The 14,560-nt window shown below is 46.2% G+C and overlaps 1 protein-coding gene across 2 annotated transcripts in view; it reads left to right on the top strand.

The window, feature by feature from the left end:
- The window catches only part of ano8b (anoctamin 8b), a 40,739-nt gene that overhangs the window by 19,510 nt on the left and 6,669 nt on the right, over positions 1-14,560 (top strand). Inside the window, exons 2-16 of one of the 2 annotated variants that reach the window (XM_026146450.1) lie at positions 874-984; positions 2,036-2,168; positions 5,131-5,269; positions 5,361-5,457; positions 5,608-5,724; positions 5,812-5,939; positions 6,030-6,191; positions 7,686-7,838; positions 8,093-8,219; positions 8,875-8,930; positions 9,015-9,089; positions 9,179-9,313; positions 11,479-11,726; positions 12,015-12,174; positions 12,257-12,631. In XM_026146450.1, coding sequence (XP_026002235.1) covers positions 874-984; positions 2,036-2,168; positions 5,131-5,269; positions 5,361-5,457; positions 5,608-5,724; positions 5,812-5,939; positions 6,030-6,191; positions 7,686-7,838; positions 8,093-8,219; positions 8,875-8,930; positions 9,015-9,089; positions 9,179-9,313; positions 11,479-11,726; positions 12,015-12,174; positions 12,257-12,631 — 2,216 coding nt within the window. The remainder of the gene's footprint in view (positions 1-873; positions 985-2,035; positions 2,169-5,130; positions 5,270-5,360; positions 5,458-5,607; positions 5,725-5,811; positions 5,940-6,029; positions 6,192-7,685; positions 7,839-8,092; positions 8,220-8,874; positions 8,931-9,014; positions 9,090-9,178; positions 9,314-11,478; positions 11,727-12,014; positions 12,175-12,256; positions 12,632-14,560) is intronic. The other variant, XM_026146451.1, reaches the window with a different exon arrangement.

Genomic DNA, 14,560 nt, shown 5'->3' on the forward strand with positions numbered 1-14,560 from the left:
TGCTGTCGTTGTTATTTAGGACTCGTAAACAGTTTACACAGACGGTCCTGTGACAGCTGAGCAGGATGTGAGCTTACGCCCATCGCAGTTCACTCGGCTTTCTTTTGACTCTTTGCACTGGCTCCGATTTTTCAGCGAGGTTGTTGAAAGATGAGCGAGGTGTCAGGGACAGCAAAGATTGCAGCGATGTTACAGGATCCAGGGAGGAAAATTTATTGTGTTGGTCTTCCTTCAGCCCGCCTGGAGTTGGCAGCGTTTTGAATGTCACATTACTGTGACAGTCGAGCTATTTCCAGTTTGCTCTGGACTTCAGGGACCAGAGATGAAGTAAATGTACACAGACCGAGTTCATGCATGTGTGTGTGTACAGAGCATTGCATTGTCTCTGAGACTCATTACATATCACAGCACTCAGAAATAACCGCTTTAAGTGTGTGTGTGTGTGTGTGTGTGTGTGTGTGTGTGTGTGTGTGTGTGTGTGTGTGTGTGTGTGTGTGTGTGTGTGTGTGTGTGTGTGATAAATCATAGCAGAGGGTGGTGAACAATGTGTGGCCTCTGGTCTTGGCAGGGCAGGATTATTTCAGTCAGTGTCGTGTTGTGAGTCAGAGCGGTGTGACATTTAAATCTGTCCTGTCAAGAAAGACAGTTGTGTGTGTGTGTGTGTGTGTGTGTGTGTGTGTGTGTGTGTGTGTGTGTGTGTGTCTTTGTGTTGTGGCAGCAGGGGTAAGGGTTTGGAGAAAGTGGGGTCAGGTGGCGGGGGTGTGTGAAAATGTTAAAAATGCCATTTCTGCTTACACCCTGTCTCTTTGAAAAGGTGACTGTCCCCCTCTCCGTGGGTCCGTCTGACTGTCCGTCTGTCTCTCCGTCTTTCAGATAAGCTGTTCGGGAAGCGGCTGCTGCAGGCTGGAAGACACATCATGTCTCATAAGTCTTGGATGAAAACGGTGCCCACAGAGAACTGCGACGTCCTCATGACATTTGCAGGTCAATCAAACACACACATTCCTGCTGCTTTCATACGTGTGAGAATCCTGACTGACAGCTTTCATATCACAAACACAGAACTATGTCTGCAGTTAACCCTCAGTGTGGAGCTGCTGCTCATCATCACTTTTTAATTTGCTTTTCATGTAGGAAAAGAGGGTAATCCCCGTGTTTGAAACGCTGGAACAATTTTCTGTTCTATCACAGAGGATCTGTGTCCTTTTTGTATTGTTCGGCCCATTGTGATGTCCTGGGAATGTCTTGAGGAAACAGTTTTGGCAGAAACAATCACATGGACCCAAAAACTGAAATAATTCATGTTCAGGGGACAGACACTGTCTCTGTTTTTAAGATGAGGCTTGCAGCGCTCCTTTTCAATAAAGCTTAAAGTTAAACCTGGATCAGATCTAACTTAGACTGCTGAGGGCTGCACTGTTTCTTCTTCTACTCTCTGTATGTTTAAACACAATTTGGCATTTAATCATTAGTTATTATTCCTCTCTGGCTCTCTTCCACGGGCGTCTTTAGTCTTGCCTTGCTCCCCTCACTCCCAACCGGTCCCAGCAGAGGGCCGCCCATCCCCGAATCTGATTCTGCTTTAGGTTTCTTCCTGTTACAAGGCAGTTTTTCCTTCCCACTGTCACCAAGTTCCGCCTCACAGAGGATCATGTGATTGTCGGGGTTTCCATGACTGCAGGGTCTTTACTTACCATGATGACTGTTGGGAGCTGATTGGCGGTGGCATACAATATGACTTATGTTACATGTTAACTTTGCAATAACTGCAGTGAACACGAGCTTTTACTGTGACGCTCAGTCAGTCACTGTAGTGTCGGTGGAAAAATGTTAGATGCGCTCTTATTTCCTAGTTTCACCTTCAGCTGTAAGCTTAGGCTGGCGCCCTGCAGGCCGAGAAGAACGTGATGATTCAGTAGTATGACCTCACACCTCCAGCTGCTGCTCAGAGATAAAAGCAAAGACTGTGGGAGTACTCGGCAGATCCTACGGGGGCGTCAACACGAACTCTTTGTTTTTCCACTTCCTGTTACAGATACTACAGATGACCACACGTTACTATGGCTACTGAACCACATCCGACTGGGAATCCCAGAGCTCATCATCCAGATCCGACATCATAAACACACGCGAGTCTACGCATTCTTCATCACCGCTACGTATGAAAAGTAAGAAATCAACCAATCAAATCAGAAAGGAGCCTCTGGTTCGTGCTTCTGTTCATTTTGCCTCTGTCAGGGCGCCCCAGGGTGGCTGTGGCAGCAATGTAGCTGCCATCACCAGTGTGTGACTGGATGTGTAAAGCGCTTTGGGGTCCTTAGGGACGAGTAAAGCGCTATAAAAATACAGGCCATGTGTTGGCTGATGCTGCTGACAGTAGGACCGCAGCACTGATTATCAAACTGTTCTTTTAGTTAATCAGTTAGTTCAATGTTTCACTCTCTCCTTTAAAATGATTAGAATATTCCAGCTTTATGATCGAACTTGCTTGTTCTCACCTTCACTGCTTCTTCAGACATATCATAGTTCGGGATGTTGGTGCTGTTTTAACTGTGATCAATAATTAACAAACGACCCATCGCAGATATTACTTAATATCGCCTCTTCCTCCACTGGCTCGAGGGGTAGTTATTTTTGAACGTTACTACGGGAGTCGGGATGTAAAAGGCGAGAATAACCCTGCTGTGCTGTGTCGGTGTGAAGCAGCGCCTCCGTTTATCATAGTTTTAAATGTAGTTGCAGCTTATAGTAGGCGCAGCAGTTTAGCTCGTACACTGTGAATCACGAGTGAAGCTGATGCCTGGTGAATCAGCATTGCTCCTCTGCTGCTGGTCTTTCAAGTTTTCCAGAGGCTTTAGCATCATGCTAACCTCTGTGTAGTGGATTTGCTGTGATTTCACTCCCACTGTCACAGACAGTCACAGGTGAGTGCAGGGTCACTTTAATATCAGTGCTGACTTTGACGTATAAATACAGAGAAATACAATCTGGGGATCAGGGCGGCAGCTGCTCCCGTGCTGCATTTCACCACAAATGTTGAATCCTCTGTGCTGACTGCGCTTTTAGACGACGGGCTTATCTAACATAAACCTTTTACCTGTGAATGCAGTAAGAGCGGACAGATTGTGGGAAAGAAGAGAGAGAGACAAGCGGGCGTGACAGAGAGAGAGAGAGATAAAAGCAGAAAGGATGCAAGGTAAAGAAACGCAAAGAGGAAGCAGTGAGGAAAGGTGGTGAGGAAGGATGGACTGAGTGCTCTTCTTAAAAGTGTGCCAGTGGGTTTTGGATGAAAAGCTCAAAGAAAGTGCTGCTTGACCACACACACACACACACACACACACACACACACACAAACGTGTTTTCATATCGTTGTGGGGACATCTCATTGGGATAATGCTTTCCCTAGCCCCTACCGTAACCATGAAAAATCAATGCCTAATCCTAACCGTAACCCTGACACTAAAACCACATTTTGAGTCTCAAACTCATTTGGTCCTGACAAAGATATGTAAACACACACACACACACCTGCTGTGGGGTCGGTTGACCTACATTTTATGTGGTAGAAATCATAACCCAGAAAGTGCTCCACGTCCTCTTGAATTCCCCTCGGATACTGATTCCCGGTCCACCATGAAGCAGCGTGAAAAATCCTTTCCTGTTTTAGTTTTGTTGGATATGTTCAGCTGTGCCATTTGTTCAGTATGTTTTCATATCGTCACATGATTTATAGTTGTGTTGTTATCATCGCTGAAAGAGTCAGGATGGAGCTGTACGTGTGGGAGTGTTTTGTGCGTTTTTTCAGAAAGGCTTCATTCATTTAACTGAAAGCAGCAAATTCAGCTGTAACAGAACATTTTCTTACCTGACATGTCATCAGTTACTCATTCTGCTGCTCTGACGGGCAGTTTACGGTTTGCCATTTGGATCTGCTGAGTTTCTGCATTACCTACATTAGCATAAACACGCAGAGCTCTCCATCAGCAGTGTTACTTTACAAGGTTAGCTTTGTCCACGCTTTGCGTACAGCCTCACTGTCAGACTTTCTCTCTTTGTGTTTTTGTATTTTCTTGTTAAAAAGCTGAACACTTTTTGATGAAATAAGAAAAGAGAGAATCTCATTAAGATTCCTGGCAGCAGCTGCTCACCTCTAAAAGGCCTCCTGGTTTTGGCTTCGATTACTAAACAGTTGGTTTAAACAGATAAAGCCTCGTTTTTTTCTTCCTCACACAAGCACCTTTATTGTGACGGTTCTGCGCTGTAAGCAGTATTCAGGCGTGAAACACAAGCTTACACCTCAGATTTCTGCTGTAATCCATCAGGTGCCGTCCGTGCTTCTTTGTGCTGCCCCTGCGAGTACATGGAGCTGCATGATGGATGGCTGTTACACATCGGCCGTACGTCTTTGTGCGTGCGTGTAAAGACTATATATACATGTGAGGGCGAGGTGAGCTCTTAGCCTGCGGGGAACAGAGAGGGAGCTGCATTATTATTGAGATTTCAGCACAAGGCCGGCGGGAAGGACAGACGGAGATGGAAAAAAGGATGATGGGATAGAAGGAGGGGAGGAGAGCGATGGATGAAGAGGGGAGGCTGAGAGAAGACAGCGTGGGCATGAAAGAGGACGAGAGCATGGGGATAGAAGATGTGCAGGAAGGCATGATGGGAAATGAGATGAGGTTCAGACATTACAGCTGAAGGACAAACCACTGTTTTTTTTAGTAATGTGGAAAAGTGGCCAAACAGAAGTGCTGCAGTGTTGTGAATTAAGATAAATCAGGTGATTATTGGGATTATTTTTAGTGTCAATCATCAGTTTAACCAACATGTTAGAAGAAAAAAGGACCATCCCAGCATGCAGGCATACATGTTTATAGCTCATAGCTGTAAAAAGAGAGACAACACCGCGTGTTGCTGTTACTATGCAATTACTCCCATTATTCCTCTCGCCGCCTCCATAATGTGCGGTGTTACCACCAGCAGAGTGAGAGCCCGGGCGTCGCCGCGTAGGCAATTAGAAACAAAAGATTTAATTAGACGAGATTAATGCACTGCAGATGACACAGATTACACGTGTAGCGTGGGCGTCTGAGGCCGGCTTAAAAAAACCTGCCCGATGTTGTCGTGCAGTTTGCTGCGAGGCGCCGAGGAAATGGGACTGAGGAAAGCAGTGAAGCCCGAGTTTGGCGGAGGAACACGGAGCTTCTCCTGCGAGGAGGACTACATCTACGAGAACATCGAGAGCGAGCTGTGCTTCTTCACCTCGCAGGTCAGTGCGACTCCAGTTATTCCCAGGTACCTACACTGGGAAAAGTTTTTCTCACGTTGCTTCCTCCTCCTCCTCTTCCCGGTGGCTGCAGGAGAGGCAGAGCATCATTAAATACTGGCTGGACAACCTACGTGCCAAACAAGGGGAGGTGCTTCATAACATCAGCTTCCTGGAAGGCCAGCCAATCAGTAAGTGATCAGAGCTAAAAGCTCCGTTGTCTTCAGCGGGCCGCGGCGTGTGTGATTGATGGTTTCCTCTCCTCGAGTGCTTCTCTCTCTAACTAAATAAAGTAAATCATCTGCTTAAATATGTTTTGCTGCTCGCTTTACTCTCTGCAGTCCCGGAGCTGAGTGCGAGAGGTGTGATCCAGCAGGTGTTCCCTCTGCATGAGCAGAGGATCCTCAGCCAGCTGATGAAGTCTTGGGTCCAGGCTGTTTGTGAGAAGCAGCCGTTAGGTTAATAAATCAAAGCTCGCTTTTACGCTGTTTCCATCTCTGACTTTGCTGTTTGCCTCACTGTTATCTTATCGATCTCACAAACAGATGATATCTGTGACTACTTCGGGGTGAAGATTGCCATGTATTTTGCCTGGCTGGGTTTCTACACCACCTCCATGTTATATCCCGCCGTGATCGGTTTCGTGCTTTGGATGCTCACCGAGTCCGATCAGGTGAGCAGAGATGAGCCGTGTGCTTGTGTAGGAAAAGGAAACAATGACACCGCCCAGTCAAACCGATAAATGTCTGCATGCTTGCCTCAGACGAGCCGGGACATCTGCTGCGTGGTGTTTGCCCTCTTCAATGTGGTGTGGGCCACTCTGTTTCTGGAGCGGTGGAAGCGGAGGGGGGCGGAGCTGGCGTATAAGTGGGGAACGCTGGACGCGCCTGCGGAGTCCCTGGAGGAACCACGGCCTCAGTTCCGGGTGAGAGAAATTAAAATCTGATTCAGTCAAGGTGCTTTACAGCGTTAGATAAAGACAATGCAGCAGAGTAACACTGAACAAAGCTTTGCAACAGGAATTAAAGGCGAACGATGTGGATTCAGTTCAGTTATAGCTGATGAGAAACAGGAGGACAGATTTAAAGCAGAGCATGGAGCAACAAATAGTCCAACGTGTAAGGAAGCTGAGTGATATTTGCTCTATAGTGGGCAAATATCCAGATAATATTTAAAAATGAAGAAGCTCCCAGTATAACACACTGGAGAAACTGGTTACATGCTGTCCTTGTTATGGGAAAACATCCCTGCAGGACTACAGCTGAAAATAGACGACCTGTTGTTAAATGCTCACCAATGATAGCGAGCGAATCAGAATGATGCTGACAGCTGCACAGTTTCCTTTTTTCTTCTGCTTTATTCACAAAAACTTTAATTATGTACTTTGGGAACAGCTTTAGTTACTCTTCCATTACAAGGAGATGTCAGAACAGAAGTGGAACTGAGGATTGATTGATTGATTGATTGATTGATTGATTGATTGATTGATTGATTGGGGTGGCTGTAGCTCAGGAGTCGAGCAGGTCGTCCACTAATCGCAGGGTCGGTGGTTTGATCGCTGGCTGCTCCAGCCTGCAGCCGAATCCTCGGGAAAGAAAATAATGAAGTATGACTGTTAGATAGAAAGCACTTCAGTACAAAAAGCATAAACAGTGTTTGTGAGAATTTCACTTCAAAAACAACATCACAGCTGATCAACGTGCTGTACCAAACTAAGAGAACAAAAGAATAAATGGGTACACAGGGCAAAAACAAAGACGACAACTCACACGGGCCGAGGAGGACAGGTGTGTTTTTAAATGAGCTTTAAAAGCAGCGAGGGATGGAGCCTGCCTGAGCTCCAGAGGAAGCTCATTCCACATTTTGGGAGACAAAGCTGCAAAGACTCGGTCTCCTCGGGGTTTCTAAAATGTTTCTGGGACAGCTAGCTGATCTAAGAGCACGAGACGGAACTTAATGGAAGCCAATGAATTGCAGTAAATGCTCAGATCAGAGTGTCAACAGGACGGGTTTAATGTTTGACGGCTGCCTCAGCTGAAAGAAGGAGAACTTCACCACAGTGTCGATGTGAGTCAATGAGGCGAGTTGTTTAAAGTGCTTTGAGCAGTGAGAGTAGAAAACAGTCCGTTTATGTGAAACGTGCAAATGCAAAGAGGAGAAAAAGCACAAAACAAATATGTTACTGTGATTATCTAACAGCGTCACTAATGTGGGGTCCAGGGTCTCCTGACCCACCCCTAAAATATTGTCTTTATCAAAAAGGAGCATTTAAAGCCAACAACAAAGGCAGCGAGTCTCCTGTGTGACGGCTGGCTGAAGGCTCCGCTTCACATTTTACCTTTGAGAACTCAAATGAGTGCTTTGTGCGTTTTCCCTCCAGCCTCTCCTCTTTACGCTGTTTCATATCCTCTGTCTGCAGGGAATCAAGCGCTGCAGTCCTATAACGGGATGCGAGGAGTTCTACTATCCTCCGTGGCGGAGGCGTCTATTCAGGTGGCTGGTCAGCCTGCCCATCTGTATCCTCTGTCTCTGTTTTGTCTTCCTGGTCATGCTCATCTGCTTTGAGCTGCAGGTCAGTCCAGCTGTCAGCATCTGTTCTCTTTGTTGTGTCCCGCTTTGATGAATACAGCAGCAAATTTAACGCAAGAAAATCATCTTCTTTTGTCAGATTTCTTTTAGAGTTTGACGTAATGAAGCATTTTAAAGAAGCTACGAAACCAAAAACCACAGACAGTAACTAATAATAAACAAATAGACTCCACGCTTCATAGAATGGGAGTGTTTATTGCCTTTGGGGGCTGAGAAGTTGTATTTGTGTCTCTGCAGGAGTTTGTGATGGGGATCAAGGAAATGCCTCGGCTGGCTCGCTTCATCCCCAAAATCATGCTCGCTATCACTGTGACTGCGTGTGATGAGGTGTACAGGAAGATCGCCTGCTGGCTCAATGACATGGGTGAGCGCCGAGCTTCTAGGCCAGCAAAACGTAACCGCAGATTCAGAGCAGAGCGTCTCTTACTCAAGATGATCTCCTGAAAGTCGCGTCCTTAATATTAGTTATTAATATTAGTTATTAATATTAGTTATTAATATTAGTTATTAATATTAGTTATGGATCGCTGGCAATTCCTTTTGAGCGCTGAGCTGGCTGTGGCTCGAGAGGTCGAGCAGGCTGCACGAATCAGAAGGTTCCTGCGGTCTGGACACGATGTGTCCATCAGTGTGTGTGCGAGTGTGTGAGTGTGTGTGAGTGAGTGTGTGAGTGTGTGTGAGTGTGTGAGTGTGTGTGTGTGTGTGTGTGTGAGTGTGTGTGCGAGTGTGTGTGTTTGTGTGTGTCAGTGTGTGTGTGTGTGAGTGTGTGTTTGTGTGTGTGTGTGTGTCAGTGTGTGTGCAAGTGTGTGTGTGTGTGTGTGTTTGTGTGTGTTTGTGTGTGTGTGTGTGTGTGCGAGTGTGTGTGAGTGTGTGTAGAAGTGCTTTGAGCGCTCAAATAAAGGGGTGAAGCTCTACGGTTCATTAGTTACTAATTAAGCAGTCAATGATTGAAGCTTTTACTGTGCTGCATGTTTTTAATGGCTCGCCAGGTGTGTTACGCTGATGTTGTGTTTCCACAGAAAACTATAGACTCCAGAGTGCCTATGAGAAAAATCTCATCATCAAAATGGTTCTTGTAAGTGTCGTCCTTTGCTGTGGGATTGGGTGGAGCTAATTCCTCTTCCTGTTTAATCACACCTGGCCTTTCTGTCTCTTGCAGTTTCAGTTTGTAAATTCCTATCTCAGCCTTTTTTACATCGGATTCTACCTCAAAGACATGGAGCGCCTGAAAGAGGTGAGACGTTTCCGCCGCTCAGACACTCGCACTCACTCGTCGACGTCGTCATTAATCCGCACATCCGTGCGTTTGTCCGTTTGTGGAAGATGCTGCTGGTGTTGTCTCTGATCAGGAGTCTGCAGCGGCAGGTCCGGGTCAATGTGCTGCCTCACGTCTCCCTGAAGATCAAGATGCTGGTGGTCTCTGTTCCCTGGTTCTTCAGGGCTTTGCTCGGGAACAAAGTACGATCCCTGTTACGCGTAGGGAAGGTCAGAGGTCTGTTTCTGACCACCTCCGTTATGCCTTTGCATGCCAGCTTGGTGCCAATCGGTGAGCAGGTGTGCTTGGAAAGAACGTGTGCTGGAGCTCCAAACCTCCACGCTGTTAAATGGCTGCAGGGCTGTTTTCATTACATCTCTGTATTTGGGAGACTTGGGACTTTGTAGCTGTCAGCAGATACTGTCTGATTATCTAAAACCAACTTTATATTCAATGACATCAACTCTCAAAACGCGCCTCTTCTTACTTCTTCTATTGGGTCCTTTCATCTGAAGATCGGTCTTCCTGGTATTCCTTGTGATGGGAATTGTGGATTTCTTTCTTGGGCTTTTTTCCCTCTGTGAGTCATCTTGTCCCTCAGCTTCTCACCATCTGCTCCACCTTTCGGACTCTCGATGTCAGCTGACTTCCCAGTTTTCCCAGTTTACACCAGCACAGCTCAGGCTCTCCACATGTCGGTAAAGCTTTCTGATTTACTGGAAGTACCATGAAAGGCTAAAATCATTTAAAACACGTGAGACTTTTCTTGTTTCCAGTTGATGAGAGAGACGTCAGCTGTTACGTGACTGAGATGTTAGCAATCAGAGAGCAGCGTCTCCGCCTCTCAGTCCCTGTGCTGTCCATTATTGATTATGTCCTGTATGCTCTCTGTTTCTGTGCTGTAGCATCTTCTGCGCAGCGTGTTGTGCATCAGCGTTTGACCTGAAGGAGCTGCTTTCAGATTAAAGGCAACAATGGATCATGAGCTTTGTGGTGATGCAGTCGCTGTCTAACCTCTGCGTGTGTGTATTATATGATTGAAGACATATTAAACTCTTGGCTTTGACTGTTAAAGCTCAGTTATGGTTTGATGCAACTCGGTTTCTTTTTCTGTGCTTATTGACAAGATCAGAGAAACAAAGAAACATTTTTTGTTGTAGAAACCAGGAGATCACTGAGTTTGACCAGATTAAACTCTTAAGAAACTTTATTTTGTAAAGCTAAATAAATACTTTGTGCACAGAGACACGTTCACATGAAGGTTTATTAAAAAATGGTAATGAATCCCAAAATGATAAGAGTATAGTTGTGTTCAGTTACCCGTTTAATCTTAATCTCTGTACTTATTGTCATGCATAATGTATATGTCTTCTTCCAGATGACTTTTTCAGAAACAAAGAACTGTGTCTGTGTTGGACTCAGCATGAGATTTTATTTGTAGCCGTTCTGCTTCCCGTCAGTTCCTGTTCTGGACGCCTCCCGTTCGCCCACAGGTCAAAGTATTTGGACGAGGGACCGGGCCGTGGGTGCCGCAGCGTCTCCTGTTGCATGAAGCGTCCGTGACAGAGCCGGGAAAACATGACAACTTTGAGGTTTCTAGTCAGCTGTCCACAAATAAGCCCGTCGCACGTCTTGACTGCTGCGTCTAAAGAAACTTTAGTTTCAAGACTGATGAACTTTTCACTCGAGCCTGTCACAGGGCGGAGGTGTAATTATTGTGCGTCGCTTTGTGTCTCGGCTTGGTGGAGCAGTTTAGTTGGTTCGTTCGTGTCTGCCGTGTGCAGCGAGGCCACCATCGACACGGTGGCCTCTTTTAAAAAACAGCTTAAAACTCATCTGTTTAGACAGGCATTTGGGTAATGTTAATGCGTAATATGTTGTTTTATTTTATATTTATATTGTACTATTGCTTGTTTGATATGCTTTTATACTTCCTTTATGTTGCTATATTGTTTGTTTGACATGTCTTCTTGTGAAGCACTTTGTAACAGCGTTTTTGTCTTAAAAAGTGCTATATAAATAAATTTTACTTACTTACTTACTTACTGTAGGTGAGAGGCTGCTGTGCTTTTTAGAGTTCGAATGTGACACAGCGATTGCTGCCTAACACCTCAGGACCCCCGATTACAGGGTCCCTCCTACTGCTTGGAATAGGGAACCATTCAGGCGGAGCTTGCCTTGAGCACACAGTCTGCATACATGTCTCTTTATTTTAAATGTTTTCACCTTATTTTATTAAGTCCTCTCTCGCTGCTCCTCCTGCGCTCTGTCCACTGTCATCTATCCTGTCTTGTTTCTTTTAAATGCTCCAATCAGTGCGCTGTGATCTGTGGGTGCTGCAGCTGTTTCTCTGCCTTGTGTTTGTCAGATGCTGGCCACTCTACTCATCATACGCCAGTTCCTTCAAAACGTTAAGGAGGTGCTGCAGCCTTACCTGTATGAGCGTCACAAGCTGGGAGAGCTTACGCTGCGAGCCGTGTGGGACCTGCTGCTCTCAGTGCTGCTGAAATACGCCCGGCTGGCAGCTGGAAAAGCCATGGCGTCTCCCACTGACCAGACCATGCCAGGACCCGGACTGAGGGGCACCAGGCCTGGAGTGGGGCAGCCAGAAAGAAGGTGGTGCTCTGAGCCGTTCAGTAAAGATGATGCAGTAAAGAAAGCGTGTGCTGAAAGATCCGTGACGTTCATGTGTTTAGCTGTCATTCACACCAACACTTACTGCGTTAGTCACTACAAGCAGAGCCGCTCGGCTGCAGACAGAACGACACTTTATCGTCCTCCGCTATTGTTCACGCACCGCATGCAGTTATGATTCATAGCTATCAGACACCGAGTGCACAGACCGCCAGAACAGGTTGGCACACAGTTACTCTGACGTTTATCTGTCTCTTCACCTGCTCTCAGGGAAAAGAAGTGTCTGAACGGAGGATGTGGAGTGCCTGATGAGGAGGAGGGAGCTGAGAAGGACGAGGCTGACAGCGGGAGGTTCAGCGAAGGAGAGACGGAGGAGGAAAGTTTGATCGACTGCGGCTTGAAGCTGAGGAAAGTGAGCTTCATAGAGAAGGTACAGTGCCGCGTGACCAGCGTTAGCACGTTCACGCTTTAGAGGTTGAATCATGTAACTGATCAGCGATGTCGTGGTTAAGGTGGACAGAAAGGCGGCGTGCAGTGGGCCCCCTGTGGACAGCAGCTTTCTGGAGGAGGGAAGCCCCACCATGGTGGAAAAGGGAATGGACCCGGCCTCGATGTTCGAAATGTGCGACGACGACGACGACAACGGAATTCATGATGTGAAGGACTCGAGCGGGGGCAGGGCTGAGGCCGCTGATGCTGCCGCCGCCGCCAGCCCGCTGCCTTCTGGATCTGAGAGCAGCGCGTCGCTGCGTCACAGAAGAAGAGGCCGGAGCGCCGAGAGGGTCGAGCCGAAAACGAAAAGGGAATCGTGGATGGATCCCCCCGAGGAGAGAGAGAGCACCACGCTCACTCAGGCGGAGATGGAGAGCTGCATGCAGACGTACTCAGTAAGTGCACATATGTACTCACCCTGCACGTACGGCTCAACTGACACCTTGGCTGATTGTGATTGGGTAGAGGATCAATAGGGGGTCCATGGCACTCTTTGGGACACTCCCACAGGGCTTACATCTGAGATTCTCCACCAGTCGCATTTAGAACTGAAGAAGCTTCTCAGATGAGAGGTCTTTCCAAGCTCCTTAGACTACTGACAGAAGGGAAATGCAAGTGAGGTCAGAGGTCAAATGTGACATATTTGGACCCAAACTGTAGTGTGATATTTAGTATCGTTTTAAAGATCAGAGATTTTCTTGAAAGTTTGACCTCATTTGAAGAAGTGATCAGAGGTGACTGAGTAACGTGATATTTACAATCACTATATGCCTGCATAGTTTTACATGCTCAGTGCAGCATTATTATCACTGAGGTTCAGATCAATCAAGTCAAATGTGATGTGATATTTTGAACCTTATAAAATCGGTACTTTATAAGTACCAGATGTTGACTGTGTGATAATCATCCCCGCAGACCTCGGTGGATGTAAGCCAAAGTTTCCTGGGTCGTTAACAGTTTACTCTTCGGCCGCCCCTCATCTGTTGTTTTTTTTCGGCAAAATTATCCACACCCACCGCCGTGCTATGGATTCTGGGATATGTTGGGCCACGAAGTCTTCACCGCCACGTCCTTAAAATTCAGGGAAATGAAGGACGCATTTGAGGGCCGCATTTCGAGCAGCCTTTGAATTGGGACAGCCTTCGTTGCGTCAATGTGACGTAATCGGCCTTACAATGCGGCCTTTAAGGCTGCAGACCCTGAATCGGGATATATTTCAGTTCTGCTGAGCCAAATAAGACAGGTCAGGGTGAAGAAGTGACAGCCAAAGAAAAGCTTACCACAAAACGGAGAAGTTATGACAAATCAGACTATAAGGCAAAAAGAAAGTGCAGCTTTATGGTTTCATGGACAAAAGAATTTCTGTGGCTGCAATATGACGAGCTAAATAACCAGGGCTGCACATAAGTGGTCCGCAGGTGCGCATTCGCTGTCAAAAAAAAAAAAAAAAAAAAAAAAAAAAAAACGCGCACAAGATATGAAGTTGCAACGCGTGTTTGCGTACATAAGATTTTCTGGAGGACAGACATTTGTTTAGAACTCTTAAAGATGTCGAAGAAGCTCCTTTAAGCAATTACTTTGGTGTTCCTCCACCTCCAAACAAATGTCAGAAGGAGTCCGAACCACAAAAGAAGCGCGTATTCTCGGAAAAGTGGTTGCAGGAGGTGAGCTGGCTTCAAACAAATGATGAACGCACAGAGATGTGGTGCAGAATGTGCCGTGAAAATCCCACTCTAGCGGACAAAAACAGCTTTTTATATGGACGCAAACGCGCGCTGCAACTTCTTATCTGGTGCGTCTTTTATTTTGACAGCGAATGCGCACATGCGGACCACTTATGTGCACCCGTGTAAATAACATAATGTTCTGCCGGGTGTGTTGTTGGATTTCTCTCGATTTCTGAGTCGACAAGTGCCTTTGTTACTGGGACCAGTCATTTTAAGAAAGGCCCCCATTAGAACCCATGAGAAATGCAAGAAATGCATTATTGCTCAGTCTGCAATATCTTTCCCAGAACAAACACCAATTGCAAATAACAGACTAAAAATAAACCTGAAAAATCTGTTTAGAACAGCTACTATGTTGCAAAGAGTGAACTACCTCTGGCACAATTTAGCAGTCTTTGCAAACTTCAAAAAGCAAACGGCCTCGATCTTGGTTCCACTTGTCTCTTACCCGTGACTTCAGTGGAAATTTAAAATCCAGGATCTGACACAGACGGATTCAAGTCCTACACAGTTCTTACAAGTTCATAGAAATTTCTGTTCAATTAGAACCAAGTATTTGAGTTGATGACTGTAATTTTTATACAATGTTGTAATTTG

This window comes from Astatotilapia calliptera, chromosome 17 (assembly GCF_900246225.1).
Source record: "Astatotilapia calliptera chromosome 17, fAstCal1.2, whole genome shotgun sequence".
Classification (NCBI taxonomy): Eukaryota; Metazoa; Chordata; class Actinopteri; order Cichliformes; family Cichlidae; genus Astatotilapia; species Astatotilapia calliptera.